The sequence below is a fragment of the Telmatherina bonti genome (genome assembly GCF_933228915.1).
Source record: "Telmatherina bonti genome assembly, chromosome: 21".
NCBI lineage: Eukaryota > Metazoa > Chordata > Actinopteri > Atheriniformes > Telmatherinidae > Telmatherina > Telmatherina bonti.
In genome coordinates, this window is record NC_136630.1 from 29,443,043 (window position 1) to 29,461,532 (window position 18,490).

The window sequence follows — 18,490 nt, forward strand, 5'->3', positions numbered from 1 at the left end:
TTACTATGGCAACGTGAAGGATGACATCACACTGCATCCCACACGCCAGGCGCAGACAAGGCCAGGGCTCGCACACGTGCACGCGCGTAAATCAGACGACAAAACTGAATATGGAGGTACGTCACAGCGCGTTGCATGCTGGGTGGGGAGCACCATCTTGGAAGGAGAGCTGTGACTTTTACTAAATAAATGACTAAATAAAACCAGTTTACCACCTTTGTTTTAATAGATCCTGTTTAGTTTGTTTTAATCTGATGGAGAAAGAACAAACAGGACAACAGGACCGCCTCAGAGAAGAATAAATCTGCTAGAAATAAATAGAAATAAATAAAAATGACAAAACACAAGTCGTTCTGTACTGTCCTTTAATTTAGCATGGTTTAATACCAGTTTAAATAAATAATTTTCCTTTTTGTGTTTAAATTATGAACATATTTTCCCTCTAGCTTTCTACAATCATCATTAATTTAGTATCACTTTATTCATTGAATTTATTTGTATTATTTTTCTTTTGTTTTAAACCTTTTGTTATCTTCCAAATATTTATTATGACTTATTGTCTTCTCTGTAACTTTGTTGCATCGTTTCATACAGTTCAGACATCACTAGCTTAGTTTTTTGCAACTTCCATATTGCTTTTGTTTCATCCTAGCTGTTTACTTTTCTCTTCTGCTTTGTCCTGATGCCTCAAGCAGTCAATCTCCTTCTGGTCCAGGCTCAGAAGTCGATCCTTGTTCAACAGCGCAGGGACTGAAGCGAAATAAATTCTTTAGCTGCATCATAAAGAGAGTAACAACACACTCATAAAGTCTTAAAGGTGGAGTATGTAAGATTTTCAACATTTTCAAAATAAATTAACAAATAAAATAACTACAATCATAATTAGAAAGTTTTTTGAACATGTAGGTTTCAGTCTGTTCAAATTTGATGCGTTATTAAATTATAAGTTTAATTAATGACAAATGACAAAGTTTTTTTTTTTTACTGGTAGGTAAAAATTTAAGAAGGGTCTTTGTCATTAATTAAACTTGTAATTTAATAACACATCAAATTAGGACAGACTGGAACCTACATGTTTTAAAAAAAACTGTCTAATTATGATTGTAGTTATTTTTTAGATAATTTCTTTTAAATATTGAAAATCTTACATACTCCACCTTTGAAAGCAACCAGACAATGCTTAAATCACATAGAAAAACTGGGTGACAATGTTGCACACGACACGAGAGAAGATGGCTCTTCTTCCTGAACTACAACGAAGGTGTTTTCTCATCAGGAAAAACCTACCGGACAGTAAAACGAAGTTCATCCCATAAAGACCCTTGTAATTCCAAGAATTCCTGCTAACTGAAGACTTACCTGTCCTTAAATGTGGAGTTTACATCTTTAAGGTAGAGAGGTCTGCTTCCTGAACCCAGACTGGGATCTGGTTCCACAGAGAGGGTCTGATACCTGAAGGTCCTGCAGTAGAACCAGTAGGAACCAGCAGTCTGAGAGAAAAGCCCTGATGGGAAAATCTGAAACTCTTTATGATCCAGTGGATCTACCCACTGTCCACTGCATCAGGTCCATCTTCTAGTTCTGGGCTCGACCCACATTGCCCTCTAGAACTGCTGTAATTTTTGGTGTGAAAGATTCAAGAAGGTGTTTGAAACATTTCTGAGAGATTTTGCGCCATACTTATAAAAAAGGAATCACACAGTTACTGCACGTCACCATGAGAATCTCCCGTTCCGCCTCATCCTGATGAGAATCTCCTGTTCCACCTCATCCTGATGAGAATCTCCCGTTCCACCTCATCATGATGAGAATCTCCTGTTCCACCTCATCACCATGAGAATCTCCCGTTCCGCCTCATCCTGATGAGAATCTCCTGTTCCACCTCATCCTGATGAGAATCTCCTGTTCCACCTCATCATGATGAGAATCTCCTGTTCCACCTCATCATGATGAGAATCTCCTGTTCCACCTCATCCTGATGAGAATCTCCCGTTCCACCTCATCCTGATGAGAATCTCCCGTTCCACCTCATTATGATGAGAATCTCCTGTTCCACCTCATCACCATGAGAATCTCCCGTTCCGCCTCATCCTGATGAGAATCTCCTGTTCCACCTCATCCTGATGAGAATCTCCCGTTCCACCTCATCATGATGAGAATCTCCTGTTCCACCTCATCACCATGAGAATCTCCCGTTCCGCCTCATCCTGATGAGAATCTCCTGTTCCACCTCATCCTGATGAGAATCTCCTGTTCCACCTCATCATGATGAGAATCTCCCGTTCCACCGCATCACCGTGAGAATCTCCCGTTCCACCTCATCATGATGAGAATCTCCTGTTCCACCTCATCACCATGAGAATCTCCCGTTCCGCCTCATCCTGATGAGAATCTCCTGTTCCACCTCATCCTGATGAGAATCTCCTGTTCCACCTCATCACCATGAGAATCTCCCGTTCCGCCTCATCCTGATGAGAATCTCCTGTTCCACCTCATCCTGATGAGAATCTCCCGTTCCACCTCATCATGATGAGAATCTCCTGTTCCACCTCATCACCATGAGAATCTCCCGTTCCACCTCATCATGATGAGAATCTCCTGTTCCACCTCATCATGATGAGAATCTCCCGTTCCACCTCATCACCATGAGAATCTCCCGTTCCACCTCATCCTGATGAGAATCTCCCGTTCCACCTCATCCTGATGAGAATCTCCTGTTCCACCTCATCATGATGAGAATCTCCTGTTCTACCACATCATAATGAGAATCTCCCGTTCCACCTCATCCTGATGAGAATCTCCTGTTCCACCTCATCATGAGAATCTCCCGTTCCACCGCATCACCGTGAGAATCTCCCGTTCCACCTCATCCTGATGAGAATCTCCTGTTCTACCACATCATAATGAGACTCTCCCGTTCCACCTCATCACCATGAGAATCTCCCGTTCCACCTCCTCATGATGAGAATCTCCCGTTCCACCTCATCATGATGAGAATCTCCCGTTCCACCTCCTCATGATGAGAATCTCCCGTTCCATCTCATCATGATGAGAATCTCCCGTTCCACCACATCGCCATGAGAATCTCCCGTTCTACCTCATCATGATGAGAATGTCCCGTTCCACCTCATTACCATGAGAATCTCCCGTTCCACCTCATCATGATGAGAATCTCCCGTTCCACCAAATCGCCATGAGAATCTCCCGTTCCACCAAATCGCCATGAGAATCTCCCGTTCCACCTCATCACCATGAGAATCTCCCGTTCCACCAAATCGCCATGAGAATCTCCCGTTCCACCTCATCACCATGAGAATCTCCCGTTCCACCTCATCACCATGAGAATCTCCCGTTCCACCGCATCACCGTGAGAATCTCCCGTTCCACCTCATCCTGATGAGAATCTCCTGTTCTACCACATCATAATGAGACTCTCCCGTTCCACCTCATCACCATGAGAATCTCCCGTTCCACCTCCTCATGATGAGAATCTCCCGTTCCACCTCATCATGATGAGAATCTCCCATTCCACCACATCGCCATGAGAATCTCCCGTTCTACCTCATCATGATGAGAATCTCCCGTTCCACCTCATTACCATGAGAATCTCCCGTTCCACCTCATCATGATGAGAATCTCCCGTTCCACCAAATCGCCATGAGAATCTCCCGTTCCACCTCATCATGATGACAATGTCCCGTTCCACCTCATTACCATGAGAATCTCCCGTTCCACCTCATCATGATGAGAATCTCCCATTCCACCACATCGCCATGAGAATCTCCCGTTCTACCTCATCATGATGAGAATGTCCCGTTCCACCTCATTACCATGAGAATCTCCCGTTCCACCTCATCATGATGAGAATCTCCCATTCCACCACATCGCCATGAGAACTCCCGTTCTACCTCATCATGATGAGAATCTCCCGTTCCACCTCATTACCATGAGAATCTCCCGTTCCACCTCATTACCATGAGAATCTCCCGTTCCACCTCATTACCATGAGAATCTCCCGTTCCACCTCATTACCATGAGAATCTCCCGTTCCACCGCATCACCATGAGAATCTCCCGTTCCACCACATCACAATGAGAATCTCCCGTTCCACCACATCATGATGAGAATCTCCCGTTCCACCTCATCATGATGAGAATCTCCTGTTCCACCTCCTCATGATGAGAATCTCCCGTTCCACCTCATGATGAGAATCTTCCGTTCCACCTCATTACCATGAGAATCTCCCGTTCCACCTCATGATGAGAATCTTCCGTTCCACCTCATTACCATGAGAATCTCCCGTTCCACCTCATCATGATGAGAATCTCCCGTTCCACCTCATCATGATGAGAATATCCCGTCCCACCTCATCCTGATGAGAATCTCCTGTTCCCCCTCATCATGATGAGAATCTCCCATTCCACCTCATCACGATGGAAATCTCCTGTTCCACCTCATCACCATGAGAATCTCCCGTTCCACCTCATCACCATGAGAATCTCCCGTTCCACCTCATCACCATGAGAATCTCCCGTTCCACCTCATCGCCATGAGAATCTCCCGTTCCACCTCATCATTATGAGAATCTCCCGTTCCACCTCATCACCATGAGAATCTCCCGTTCCACCTCATCATTATGAGAATCTCCCGTTCCACCTCATCACCATGGGAATCTCCCGTTCCACCTCATCATTATGAGAATCTCCCGTTCCACCTCATCACCATGAGAATCTCCCGTTCCACCTCATCATTATGAGAATCTCCCGTTCCACCTCATCACCATGAGAATCTCCCGTTCCACCTCATCACCATGAGAATCTCCCGTTCCACCTCATCATTAGGAGAATCTCCCGTTCCACCTCATCATGATGAGAATCTCCCGTTCCACCTCATCACCATGAGAATCTCCCGTTCCACCTCATCATGATGAGAATCTCCCGTTCCACCTCATCATTATGAGAATCTCCCGTTCCACCTCATCATTATGAGAATCTCCCGTTCCACCTCATCATGATGAGAATCTCCCGTTCCACCTCATCATGATGAGAATCTCCTGTTCCACCTCATCATGATGAGAATCTCCCGTTCCACCTCATCATGATGAGAATCTCCTGTTCCACCTCATCATGATGAGAATCTCCCGTTCCACCTCATCACCATGAGAATCTCCCGTTCCACCTCATCATGATGAGAATCTCCCGTTCCACCTCATCACCATGAGAATCTCCCGTTCCACCTCATCATGATGAGAATCTCCCGTTCCACCACGTCCCAAAGCTGCTCTGTTGGATGTAGATCTGGTGACTGTGGAGCCGTTGGAGGACAGTGAACTCATCGTCATGGTGGAGATGATGTGAGCTTTGTGACATGGTGCATCATCCTGCTGGAAGTTTCCATCAGAAGATGCTACACTTTAGCTCTTTGCCTCTCTGTACTAAGGGGACCAATTTGGGACAATTGGACAATTGGGACATAATGCTGCCATGTGATTGGCTGTATAGTTATTTGTGTTAACAGGAAGTAAAACAGATGGAGGTGATGAAGTGGATGAAGGGTGGATCTGTGAGGAGAATCATTTATAAATTGTCTGAGTTCTAATAAAGTTGCAGTGAGTGATTTATTTATTTATTCTGGCTGGGTTTAGTAGTTTTGCACCATCAGAGATGGTGGAAAAACATCAGTGTCTCCTGCAGTCGTTATAATTAGTTTATATAATTATTGACAGGTTAACTTAACCAGTGAAATCCTGGAGTTTCCAACTTTCTGCTGTGACAGAACGTCTGGCTTTGCTGTGATCTAAATGAAACTGTGTGTACAAGGTCCCTGACTCATCTGTTCACTGACAAAATAAAGAGGAAGCAGGTGATCCAGGTGATCAGGGCAGTGACTGAGTTTATTCAGCCAATCACGTTGACTTTGTGTTTAAGATGCAGTCAGATGGTGAGACAGGAAGTTCTTCTCTTCCCTCTGAGCAGGAGGAGATGCTGAGACCGGAGTCATGAAGGTCAGCAGGCCAGGAACCCTCCGTCCACCGGCAGCGTGACTCCGTTGGTCATTTTACTCTTATCACTCAGCAGGAATAGAATCGTGTTGACAACATCCTCTACCTCTGCAGACACACACAGATCAGCTGTCAGTCAGCCTGAACGTCACTTCCTGTTTCCCTCATCCTGACTCCAGCCTGACACCGCTGACATTTTCCCTGCTGGCCACACCCCCCATTTGTCTCAGCACATAAAATAAAGACAATCTGAGACATCAGGTTTAAATATTTGGTAAAGTTCTGGTTTGAGGTGTATTATCTCCAGCATCTTTTGCCATGGTGATTTAAAAGATGGCTATTCCAGCGTTGTTGGGGGAGATCTCAGAGAAGAAACAGGGTGAAGATGAAGCTGGATTAGCGTTTAATTTCAATTTATTTACATAAAAATAGGGACCAGGCAAACTAATAGATATTTTATGTAAATATTAGCATATGGCTAATTTCCATCTCTGGTTCCTATGCAGATCGATGGACTTAAACATTAACATACACATAATACATGGACATATGATGACATCACCTGGTTGCATTGGACTGCGTCCATATATCCAATTCTAACATATAATTACAGATCAAAGAATAACATATAATAATGAACAGAGACGACAAGGGTCAGTGTTCTACCTGACGGGTACACACCTATACCTACAATCTCTCTTGTTGATGTCCTGGTGATTGTAGGTCTATTTAATACACTATCAATAAGACATATCCAAGAAGATTTGATAACTGCCAAGAACGACGACATAGTTTTTATAATAAAACTGATCTCCTGACTTGAGCGTTTTGTCCTCCCTAACCTTCTCCTGACCTGTCAGGTTGTCAGTTCATCTCCACAGACCTGCTGTAACCGAGCTGGACTCTCGTTTACAGATCAGAGAGCAGCTGCATGCTGATGTCGACATAAACACACACACACACACACACACTGCATGCTGAGTCTGACCTGCGAAGCGTCCCAGCGGGATGCGGGACGTCATGGTCCTGGCTTTTTCCGGGTCACTCCAGCCCAGTCGGCCCATCTCAGTCATCACCACGGTGGGGTTCACACTGTTCACACGGATCTGGTTACAAGCAACGTGGACATGTCAGAACATCATCTGTCCACACAGAGAGTCAGGTTCTACTGGGTTCTCTGTTTGACCTCATCAGAACATGATTTATCTTCAAGTTACAGCAGCTGGAGCTCAGGAATCAGAACCAGTCAGCAGTTCTGCGGCCTGATCCCAGCTCACCCAGAGTACGTGTGTGTGAGTTAGAGACGAGGAGAATGTTGTGCTTTGCAGTTTGTAAACACTGATCAATCACCAGCTGGTTTTCTATAAAACCTCCAAAAAGGAAGCCAAACCTCCGAACTCAGGTGAGTTACTTGCTGCTGATTGGCTCATTTCCCCCTCTTTCTTCTGTGTTGCAACAGGAACAAAGTCTAAAGAATGCTGGTGTTGGTTTTATTAGCAGGTCAGAACGTGGTTTCCTTGTCCTGCTTCCAGTCTAAAAGCCTCGCACCCCCACAGGTCCAGGTCGAGGCTTAAACCTCGTCATGTCCTGGTTCCTGGTTTAAGATCAGAGTTTCTACCTGCTCCAGTTCTCTGTTCATGTTCCTGCAGCTTAAAGTACCTTCATGACCAACAGCTCAGCCTGTTTCCATGGCAACAGGGTTCAGGCAGACAAAGAGCAGGTTAAACATCCCTGTAAACTCATCCTGCTCTCAGGACCTCCAACGTGCTGCTGATCTGAGCCACATATCCAGTTTTTCCTCTGAATGAGCTGAAGTGAAGCAGAGCAGATGTCCTCCTGAAATGGAGTAAAATGTTCAGCGTTGAGAAGAATCAACCACGACCTGCAGGTTTACATCATCATGGACCACTCGGGACCGTCTGCTGGTCTCCAGCGGGACAAGTAGTTCCCGCTCTGCCCCCTCTGGTTTGTCCATTCCAACCTGTTGCAGGGAAGTTCATCCTGCTGCGTGACGGCACATTCAAGATTCCTTTATTTGTCCCACAGCGGGTAAATTTACGCTGCATCAGCAGCAAAGAGAAGCACAGGAAAACAGACTAGGCGTTGAATAAAATACAGATAATAATAAATATAGAATATAAAAATAGATAAAGGATCAGAAAACAGCCCAGATAATGGTTTTAACTTGTAAGTTTACTTGTACAGAGAGGAGTGTGTCTGAGAACACCAGAATATAGAGTATTCCAGGTATGAATACAGCAGGACAGTGAATGACTGGTGGAAACTTCTGATGTGATTAGAGTCCAGTAAAAAGCCAGTTCTTTATCACATATGACGAGCCAGCAGTGTTTTACTGTGAAGTCTGACTTTGGTTTGTTGAAATGTGGGTTTTATGTTTAGTTTACTGGTGGAAAATAGAAAGATTCCAGTTGGAGACTGGTCCAGACTTTTACCTGGTGGGGTCCCAGCTCCAGAGCCATCACTTTGGTCAGCATGTCCAGGGCTCCTTTAGTCGCACCTGAACAGAAACACAGAAACGGAGTTTCCTCCCAGTGTGGAGCATGTTGGGGTGAATGCCGGGGGTCCCTGTGGTACTCACAGTAGACGGCGTGGTCTCTGAGGGCACACTGGGAGGCCTGGCTGGACACGTTGACGATGGAGCCCTCTGATCCTCTGGCTTTCATACCACGAGCCACAATCTGCACACACACACACACACACTTATTTGTATCAACTAAAAAATAATCCTTCTCCACACACTCTCCTCTCGTAACATCCTGTAAACGAAATCTTTAAAACTGACTTTACAGAATGCACAAAAAATGAAGGTAGATTGTGAACAGATCATCTGGTTGGACAGAAGATAAGTCGTCTCCAGGACAGAACCGTGAGGAACACCATGTGACCTTTTCATACCATTCTCCTGCCGTTCCTGCTCCCTTTCAGAGGAACTGCTTGGAGAACGGATTTCATCCTGAATAAACACAGAACCGGGTCAGTATGAACCGGAGGAGAGCCCACAAGGCAGCTGGTCGACTTCTTTATCTCCAAACTGATCAGAGAAGCAACTTTTATCCATCCATGGCTGCTTCCGGATTAATAAAAAATCCGGCAGGATCTCCGCTGATCAATAACAGCCTGTATGGTACCCAACAGCCTCCAACACAGAGTCTGGACCAGATCTGAGATCTGGTTCAGGTCCTCGCATGTTTCAGGGCGTCCACTGGGAGTACGTAACTGGTGAGGACACGGTCAGTTTTCCACACAAAGTCAATAAAGTCTGAAACTTTATTCATTTTAATGACATCTGTCATTCTGGGACGAGTCTTCAATCCCAGCTTCTTAACGTCTCATAATGAAGGTGGTCCATGACTGGTCATGGAGGAGGAGGAGGAGGAGGATAACTGATGAAGACGACAAAAAGGATGAGAAAAAAAACTACAAAGACAACAAAAAAGGAGCTGAAAAAGATGAGGATGATAAAGAACGAGACGAAACACAAAACAAGGAGGAAGATGATGAAGACAGAGAGGAAGATGATGTCAAGAACGAGATGAGGAAGATTTTGATCCTGACTGAAGATCAGTGGGAATGGGTCTGATGTTCAGGTTGAGGAGAACACCACTGACACCAGTCCAGAACATTGCAGACTGATTCACTTCCAGGCAGAAACAGCAGAAATCTGTGTTGACGGACTCAGACTGGTGGTCCAGTTCAGACTGGTTTACCTGGGAGACGTGCAGCACGGCTTTCACATTGACGTTGAACGATCTGGAAGACATGAACAAAGCAGGGTGTCAGATTAGTCCTGCTTCTGGACGTCTGTACTGAGGAATGTGAACATAAGGAACACACACACACACACACACACACACACACACACACAGCAACAGTATTTACAACAAAGTCATGAAATACCAACAACCAGGGAACATCCATGAGAGGCAGCTGCATGACATCCCTGATGAAGAAGAGATGTTTAACGCTTAAAGCTACAAACTATAATTACTACGTTCAGTCCACCTGTTTTAGGGTTTGTTTTTGTTTCTTTGTTGTTTGTTAAATAAAACTTAATGTAGAAGCTGAATCCTTGTATTCCCAGTCAGCATGCAGACGTGACGTTTCCATGCAGACGTGACGTTTCCATGCAGACGTGATGTTTCCATGGAGACGTGATGTTTCCATGCAGACGTGATGTTTCCATGCAGACGTGATGTTTCCATGGAGACGTGATGTTTCCATGGAGACGTGATGTTTCCATGCAGACGTGATGTTTCCATGCAGACGTGATGTTTCCATGGAGACGTGATGTTGCCATGCAGATGTGATGTTTCCATGGAGACGTGATGTTTCCATGTAGACGTGACGTTTCCATGCAGACGTGATGTTTCCATGGAGACGTGATGTTTCCATGTAGACGTGACGTTTCCATGCAGACGTGATGTTTCCATGCAGACGTGATGTTTCCATGGAGACGTGATGTTGCCATGCAGATGTGATGTTTCCTGCAGACGTGATGTTTCCATGCAGACGTGATGTTTCCTGCAGACGTGATGTTTCCATGGAGACGTGATGTTTCCTGCAGACGTGATGTTTCCATGCATACTTGATGTTTCCATGGAGACGTGATGTTGCCATGCAGATGTGATGTTTCCTGCAGACGTGATGTTTCCATGGAGACGTGATGTTTCCTGCAGACGTGATGTTTCCATGGAGACGTGATGTTTCCATGCAGATGTGGTTTTCATGCAGACGTGATGTTTCCATGCAGACGTGATGTTTCCAAGCAGACGTGATGTTTCCATGGAGACGTGATGTTTCCATGGAGACGTGATGTTTCCATGGAGACGTGATGTTTCCTGCAGACGTGATGTTTCCATGGAGACGTGATGTTTCCAAGCAGACGTGATGTTTCCATGGAGACGTGATGTTTCCATGGAGACGTGATGTTTCCTGCAGACGTGATGTTTCCATGGAGACGTGATGTTTCCATGCAGATGTGATGTTTCCATGGAGACGTGATGTTTCCTGCAGACGTGATGTTTCCATGGAGACGTGATGTTTTCAGCCTGAGTTGTCAGATTCTGAGGCTAAAATGATGCAATATGAATGTATGAATAGATAAAGCAGCATAAAGAGCAACCAGAAGAAGAAAACAGAAGTTTTATTCTGTTTATTCTGAATTATTCCTAACAGTATTAAATAATACACAGATCAACACAAACGTTTTCTCATCTGCACATCATTCCTCAAGTCTTGGCTTAGAGGGGCATTAAAATAAAAACAACAGAATGTATTTCCATGTTTCCACACGTCTTCCTGCTACTATCTACCTGCTATCCTCACTAAAGCACCTCCACCTCAGCTGCATCACAAGCGTCTTCTCAGCTTTATTCCAGCCATAGAGGATCATTATTTTTCAGCATCACCCCAACAGAGTTACACACTGAGACGCTGATGAGGAGAGACTCCGGTCTGGTGGATCTGCTGAAGTTTTAAGCGTTAATAATACGTTGGTTTATGTCAAAGAAAGTAAATTTGACCCTCTGAAGTTTAATTACCAACAAGGAGAATCCAGCGTCTCTTCTGTGTTTTACTGATTTATTTTAATGCTGCATTTTAAAGGTTAAATGAATCATTTGCATCCTATCTTAAAGATAATCTGAACGACCAGACTCTGTTAGAGCTCTGAGGTTAACCAAGCAGTTTCTCTCACATGTTCCAGGATCAACATGTAAACTCAGAGGTGATCCAGCCTTTTCTGTTTCTGCTCCAAATCTGTGGAACAGTTCAGTTTTCCTGCAACACGCCTCTCAGACTGGAGAGATATGTGGTTTATTTTGCTCCAAACACTTCAGTCATAAGAGGAGCAGGTTGTGTGAAGGTAGACGTGTTGGAAATAACAGCTGAGGATGAGGATGATGAGGAACACGGGTGATCTGCTGACAGCTGCAGACAAACATCTGAACCTTCAACACGATGGTTAAAAACCGATTTTCAGTCAGTTATTTAACTTTAACTCAATGTGAATCATTAACTTTTTATTTGCCACAATGTCAGAGAAAAACAACCCCAGTTCCTGCAGTCAGGTCTCTGTGAAGCATGTAAATAAACCAGAATCCCATCAGGTCCAGTTTTATTCCCAGTAGAAGATAAACATCATGTCAGATTTTATTCCCAGTAGAAGATAAACATCATGTCAGATTTTATTCCCAGTAGAAGATAAACATCATGTCAGATTTTATTCCCAGTAGAAGATAAACATCATGTCAGATGATGAAACTGGGACATTTTATCATCTGATGGAAAATATGAATCTGATGCAGCAACACGTCTGGAAACATCTGGAACAGGAGCAACAGAAGTCTGGAGAAGGAACAACTGGAATTAACTGGTTTAACTGGGAACAGGTCAGTAACATGACTGGGTATAAAAGGAACATTTCAGAGAGGCAGAGTCTCTCAGATCTATAAATGAAGAAAAACTTTCTAAAAAATGTTCCTCGAACTTTAAAGATTCACCATCTTCTACAAAATTCATCTAGAAATCTGGAAGAACTAGAGAATCAGAAGGAATCTCTGTATGACGGGAGAAGTCTGGATGCTGGTGATCTTCCACAGTTAAAGCAGACATGCTTCTCCACTGGAAACCAGTGCATGGACTCAGGAAGATTCCAGAAACCAGTGTGAACACAGTTCATCCTGTAAACCACACATGCAGGTTGAAGCAGATTCTGGATTTATTTACATTTTATTTCCTGACTTTTTCAGGAACTGGGATTTAAGTTATTGAAAATGTTCTGACTCTGAATTCCTTCCTGATGTGTTTGGTGGAGAAGCTTATGCTCGGACCAGAGTGTCATATTTGTCTTACTGGTCAAACTGGTCTGGGGTGACCTCAAGAAATGGCTGCAAGCTGGCGCAGGCAGCGTTATTCACCAGCAGGTCGATGGGGCCGAGGTCCTGCAGCGCGGCCTCAACGGCGGCCCAGTCGCCCAGGTCCACACACACTGGAGTGATGGAATCACACTGGGAGAGAAACCCAACAGGAAGAAGCCGTCAATGTGGCGGGAGACGGAGAAAAGACACAAGAAGTTTTGTTCTGAAACATTCAGCTGGTTCTAAATGTCCGAACAGTTAAAACAACATTAAAGAATAACAATAAGCCCTGAAGAACAGGCAGGATCTAGTGGGGTCCTCTGGCTGGGCTGGCGCTGTGGTAAAGCGTCTGCTAAGAGCTACCTAACACAACACATGCATCACAGTGCTGTACACAACAGAGGCCAGATATGGCATGAGGGCATATTTTAGGGTTGGGACCATAGACTGTATATAAAGAGATGGGCGGAGCCTCCGTGACGTCACCCGTAGGTTTCTGAAGAGCTGAATTGAAGCTTGGTGGGCGGTTCCTACCATCACCATCTTGGCAGGCGCATGCGTGTCGTCTCGCCCGGAAAATACAAATATGGACAAAGAGGTGGAGCTGAGAGGGGGGCTGTGAGCGTCATGGTGGATGATTGACGTCTAGCAAACTCCGAGCTTTCTGTAGCTAAGAGCTAACCGAGCTAACCCGGAGATAACAGGAGCTAACCAGCTAACGGAGGTAAGCGGGCTAAAGCTAAGTCACGTTGTAAACCGGCTAAAAACCGCGGTTGTTCCACGTTCTTCTGACTTGAAGCGGGAGATCAGGTACCTGTCAATCAAAAGGACACGCCCCTAAATATGTCGAACTTCGAGATTAAATTACTTTTAAACGGGCGAGTGAGAAAAAAAATCACTCCCCCCACAGTTGTCATGAAGGTAAACCTGACCTGTTAAACCTAAAATGGATTTTTGTACCAGGATGTAAACATGTTTATTTCTGCTGTAAACATATTTATTTCTGCTGTAAACATGTTTATTTCTGCTGTAAACATGTTTATTCCTGCTGTAAACATGTTTATTTCTGATGTAAACATGTTTATTTCTGCTGTAAACATATTTATTTCTGCTGTAAACATGTTTATTTCTGATGTAAACATGTTTATTCCTGCTGTAAACATGTTTATTTCTGATGTAAACTTGTTTATTTCTGCTGTAAACATGTTTATTTATCCCGTAAACATGTTTATTTCTGCTGTAAACATATTTATTTCTGCTGTAAACATGTTTATACCTGCTGTAAACATGTTTATTTATCCCGTAAATATGTTTATTTCTGCTGTAAACATGTTTATACCTGCTGTAAACATGTTTATTTCTGCTGTAAACATGTTTATTTCTGCTGTAAACATGTTTATTTCTGATGTAAACATGCTTATTCCTGCTGTAAACATGTTTATTTCTGATGTAAACATGTTTATTTATCCCGTAAACATGTTTATTTCTGCTGTGAAGTTGGTCTTTTTAACATGGGAGTCTATGGGGATTTGCTCTGTTTTGCAGCCCCTAGTGGATGAAGGAGGAACTGCAGTTTATGTATTTCCGCATAGGCTTCACTTTTAACCGCCGGAGGCTCCGTCCATCTTTCTTATACGGTCCATGGTTGGGATGCTGGCTCAAGGGTGGGGGTGGTGCTTTCTGGTGCGACATGAGTAATGTGGCATCCACCTAAACTAATTACCTGAGCCCCAAGCCTTAAACATTATTATTATCATTATTATTATTATTATTATCATCATTATTATTAGAGATGGGTGGAAATGCTGCTGGTCAAATAATCAGTCTAACTTGTCATCTTGAAGACAGTGTATTTATACTTTCTCTGTGTCCAGCTAAATCCCCACGGCAACAGGCTTAACATGTCTTTTTGGTGATTAACATGAAGCTTACTCTGTTCTTTGTGAATAAAAGGACACGACTTTTGACTTTGTTAACTCAGGAAGATGATTCAAACATAATTTGTTGTTGTTTGTCTTAAATGTCTATTCTAGCCCAGGTGACCTGGTGCCTGACTCACTCGCAATGGAAAATAAATAAAAATTAAAATAAATAAACAAAAGAAGAGAGAACATCAGCTGGAGTTTATATTCCAGATGTGAGCCGTGTAGTCAGAGGAAAGCCGAGTGTACCTCCTGCACCAGACTGTTCAGGTCCGCTTGAGTCCGTGTGACTGCGGTGACCTTCGCCCCGCAGCGAGCCAGAGCCAACGCCGTCGCCCGCCCGATTCCTGAAACATCCAGAAACATGGAAACAGATCACGTACACTCTCCTCAGCGCTAAGTTCGACCAGATCCACAACCTTAGCATGTTTCAGTTCTGGCTATCTGAACATTCAGAGCAAATCCCGGAACAAACGAGAAGATGTGGAGCTTCCTCGCATCAGCTGGAGCTCAGGAGGAAGATTCCTGACTTCCCAGACTCTAACTGTCCCTGAACGCCACATCACCTCTGGCATGTTCCTCTCTGTATGAATAAGTGTTATTGTGGCATAAAGTGTTAAAAATGTCAAATAAATCTAGAGGAGTGTTGTGTAAATACACAAAACACACATCTAGTCCATTTCCACATACCTCCATTCCGTCAAGAAGCTCCCAGTCCAAACACACAGCAGAATGATTATCTCCAGCCACAAGAACATAAATCCTGACATGATCCACAAAACCATGAACTTGCATGAAATCTATCATCCATGACAACAGAAAACACACACATTGTCTGCAACCAGGGGGGCATTACCAGCTGGTCCTTTGGGTCCTGTCAGGTTTCAGATTTATGGATTTCTTCCCACAGATCCATCGGATTATAGTGGAGCCAAGAGGTCGGAACAACACCTCACACACACACAACAGTTCCCATACGTTCCTGCTTTTCAGAGCGTTGGGCTGAACCTCGGTTTGCAGGTCATTTACTAAGGGTGATTGTGGAGATGCATCCCAAGACTGCTCTCAGGTTTCATAGCTCTCCACCCAACACACGCAGAATGGTGCGAGAACGCCTGATTTCGCAGATTCATTGTGACGTACTAACTGGATGCAGATGCGCCATTTTGCATCTTTAAAAGACACAACACTCAGTGTGCTGTTTGCAGGTTTTTTTGCATGTGGAGTGACTTTGCACATTTTATTTCATTCAAACCTTTCACAGATCAGGCCTTCATAACTTTCTGATCACTTGCTGATTGGACGTTACGGTCAGTTTAAGCTCTCTGATTGGTGGAAAGTCTGACAGGAAGTGTCTTCATCATCATTCATTCATTTTCCGAACCGCTTATTCCAATTCAGGGTCGCGGGGAAGCTGGAGCCTATCCCAGCTGGCTTTGGGCGACAGGCAGGGTACACCCTGGACAGCTCGCCAGTCCATCGCAGGGCCACACAGAGAGACGAACAACCACACTCATTCCTAGGGGCAATTCAGAGTGACCAATTAACCTATCATGCATGTCTTTGGATGGTGGGAGGAAGCTGGAGTACCCAGAGAGAACCCACGCATACACGGGGAGAACATGCAAACTCCACACAGAAAGGCCACTGACCAAACCAGCCAAGGATCGAACCAGCGACCTTCTTGCTGTGAGGCCACAGTGCTAACCACTGTGCCACCGTGCAGCCCGTCTTCATCATCATGTCCAGGTGAAAATAGAGGTCTCTTAGCAACATGGTAGTGATGAAGATGTAAAAAATAATGGATCATTTACCATGTAGAGTGTCTGAATAAACACTACATGTTGTGTCTGGATTGTAAACCTGATGACGGACAGAAATGTTGGAAAACCTCTGTAGACCAGCTGGAGGGTCACATGACCATCACAGTTACACACTGCTGTTACTAAGACACTGAAGATGATAGAAGAGATGATATTCAGTAGGGCTGTGATGATATGCTTTTGTCCCGATTCAATTCCATTCCCATTTTTTGAGTGCTGATTCGATTTAAATTGCGATTCTCAAAATTCTTCGATTTTGCTGAATTTTGAGGATTAAAAACAAAAAAAATTATAAAACTTATTTTTTGCTAGTAATTTGATTTCAGTTAGAAAAAACAACACAGTAGCCAGACCATCATTCTGCAGCTATAATACCCAAGAAGACAACTAAAATTATCAATAAAACCAATAAAAATGACACAACTATTATAGTGGATTAATTTTAAGTAATTGAATGAAAAAAAAATCGATTTTTTTTTTTTTTTTAACAAAAAAAATAAATAAATCGATTTTAAAATTGTGAAACAAAGAAATCCTGGTTTTCCATTTTTCGATTTGATTTTCCCATGTTGTTCAGGGATCTAGTGGAGCTTTTAGGATTATTTTAATACACTGGGAGAAATGGCTGATTTTATAGGTGAAAAGTCAAATCTTCATCTTTACTTATATCTGAAAATGAAACTCTAAACTCAAACAATGAATGGCTCTGTTGTGTAATGGTTCTCAGATATAGAAATCTCATTTTAATGGCCACTAAAACTACATAAAACATGACAAAAACTGACATTAAAGAGTCAAAATCCTGAAAATCATATTTATATTCTGTAGTTTGGAGACATTTTTAATAAATTTAGGCAGGAAAAAGCATAAATTGCTTTATAGGGGCCATAAAAAGGTGGCTGTGGCCCCATCTAATCGCGTGCACTATAAGAAGTCGTGGAAAAGTCACGTGACGTGCCAGTTTTCGGTACCTTTCCCTGCTCCGGTGACCAGGGCCCGTTTGCCTGCAAATGAGATCTCCATGTCGGTCTGCAGCAGCTGCGGAGAGGCGGAGACAGGTGGAGGATCCCGCCACACCGGAGTCACGTGACTGACGAGACGGTGCTCCGACAGGTGAAAGCTGCTGCCCAGGTGGAGGTAGCTGAGCGGTCTGTAGAGGACTCCGACCCCCTATGTCGTAATCCGTACACACTAAATCCCTCTTTTCACCATTTGCCTCGCGCACAAAGTCCCTCCCACCGGAAACACGAGCAAAAAGTTTTCAGGCTGAACATGTGACAGAAATATGGAACGTCTGAAGTGTCATTTATATCTATTTATTTCCAAACACTTTCTATAAATAATGTTATATTTTGTGATATTCCCAGACAGAGGAGGGTCCTGGCTCAGAGGGGGGTGTTGGAAAACTTGTAACCTGAAGACTGGATGACTGTAACTCCGTACCATCTGTCCCAGGAATGTTCTGGAAAGTGCTGATGGTGCAGCGAGGGTTCTGATGGGAACTATCACTAACACTGTTCCTGTATCATTATGATGCCACACACACCTGGAGCTCACAGGAGTCAACGTCAGACTGACTTTTACTGGCTGTAGAGATCTCAGAGAAGAGACAGGATGAAAATGATAATGGAATAGCTGTTGTTATGGAAGCTCCACTGGATCTTAAACATCCCAGAGACTGTAGGTTTACTGCTGGTTCCTAAAGGTTCTACAGTACAAAGGGAGCAGAACCTTCAGGTATCACACCCTCTCTGTGGACCCAGATCCCAGTATGGTTTCAGGAAACGGAACCAGATTCCTGTCTGGTTTCAAGAAGCAGAACCAGATTCTTGTCTGGTTTTTAGGAAGCAGAACCAGATCCCAGTC

The 18,490-nt window shown here is 43.9% G+C and overlaps 1 protein-coding gene across 1 annotated transcript; it reads right to left on the minus strand.

Annotated features, from left to right (window-relative positions):
- Positions 1-5,873: 5,873 nt before the first annotated feature.
- Positions 5,874-17,849, minus strand: dcxr (dicarbonyl/L-xylulose reductase). The gene is made up of 8 exons (XM_079261258.1): positions 17,596-17,849; positions 15,051-15,148; positions 12,875-13,029; positions 9,730-9,772; positions 8,601-8,700; positions 8,455-8,519; positions 6,990-7,107; positions 5,874-6,109 (listed from the first exon to the last, which is right to left on the minus strand). The coding sequence occupies exons 1-8, from the start codon at positions 17,645-17,647 to the stop codon at positions 6,006-6,008; spliced, it is 735 nt and encodes a 244-aa protein (XP_079117384.1). The 5' UTR covers positions 17,648-17,849; the 3' UTR covers positions 5,874-6,005.
- Between the last annotated feature and the right edge of the window lie 641 nt (positions 17,850-18,490).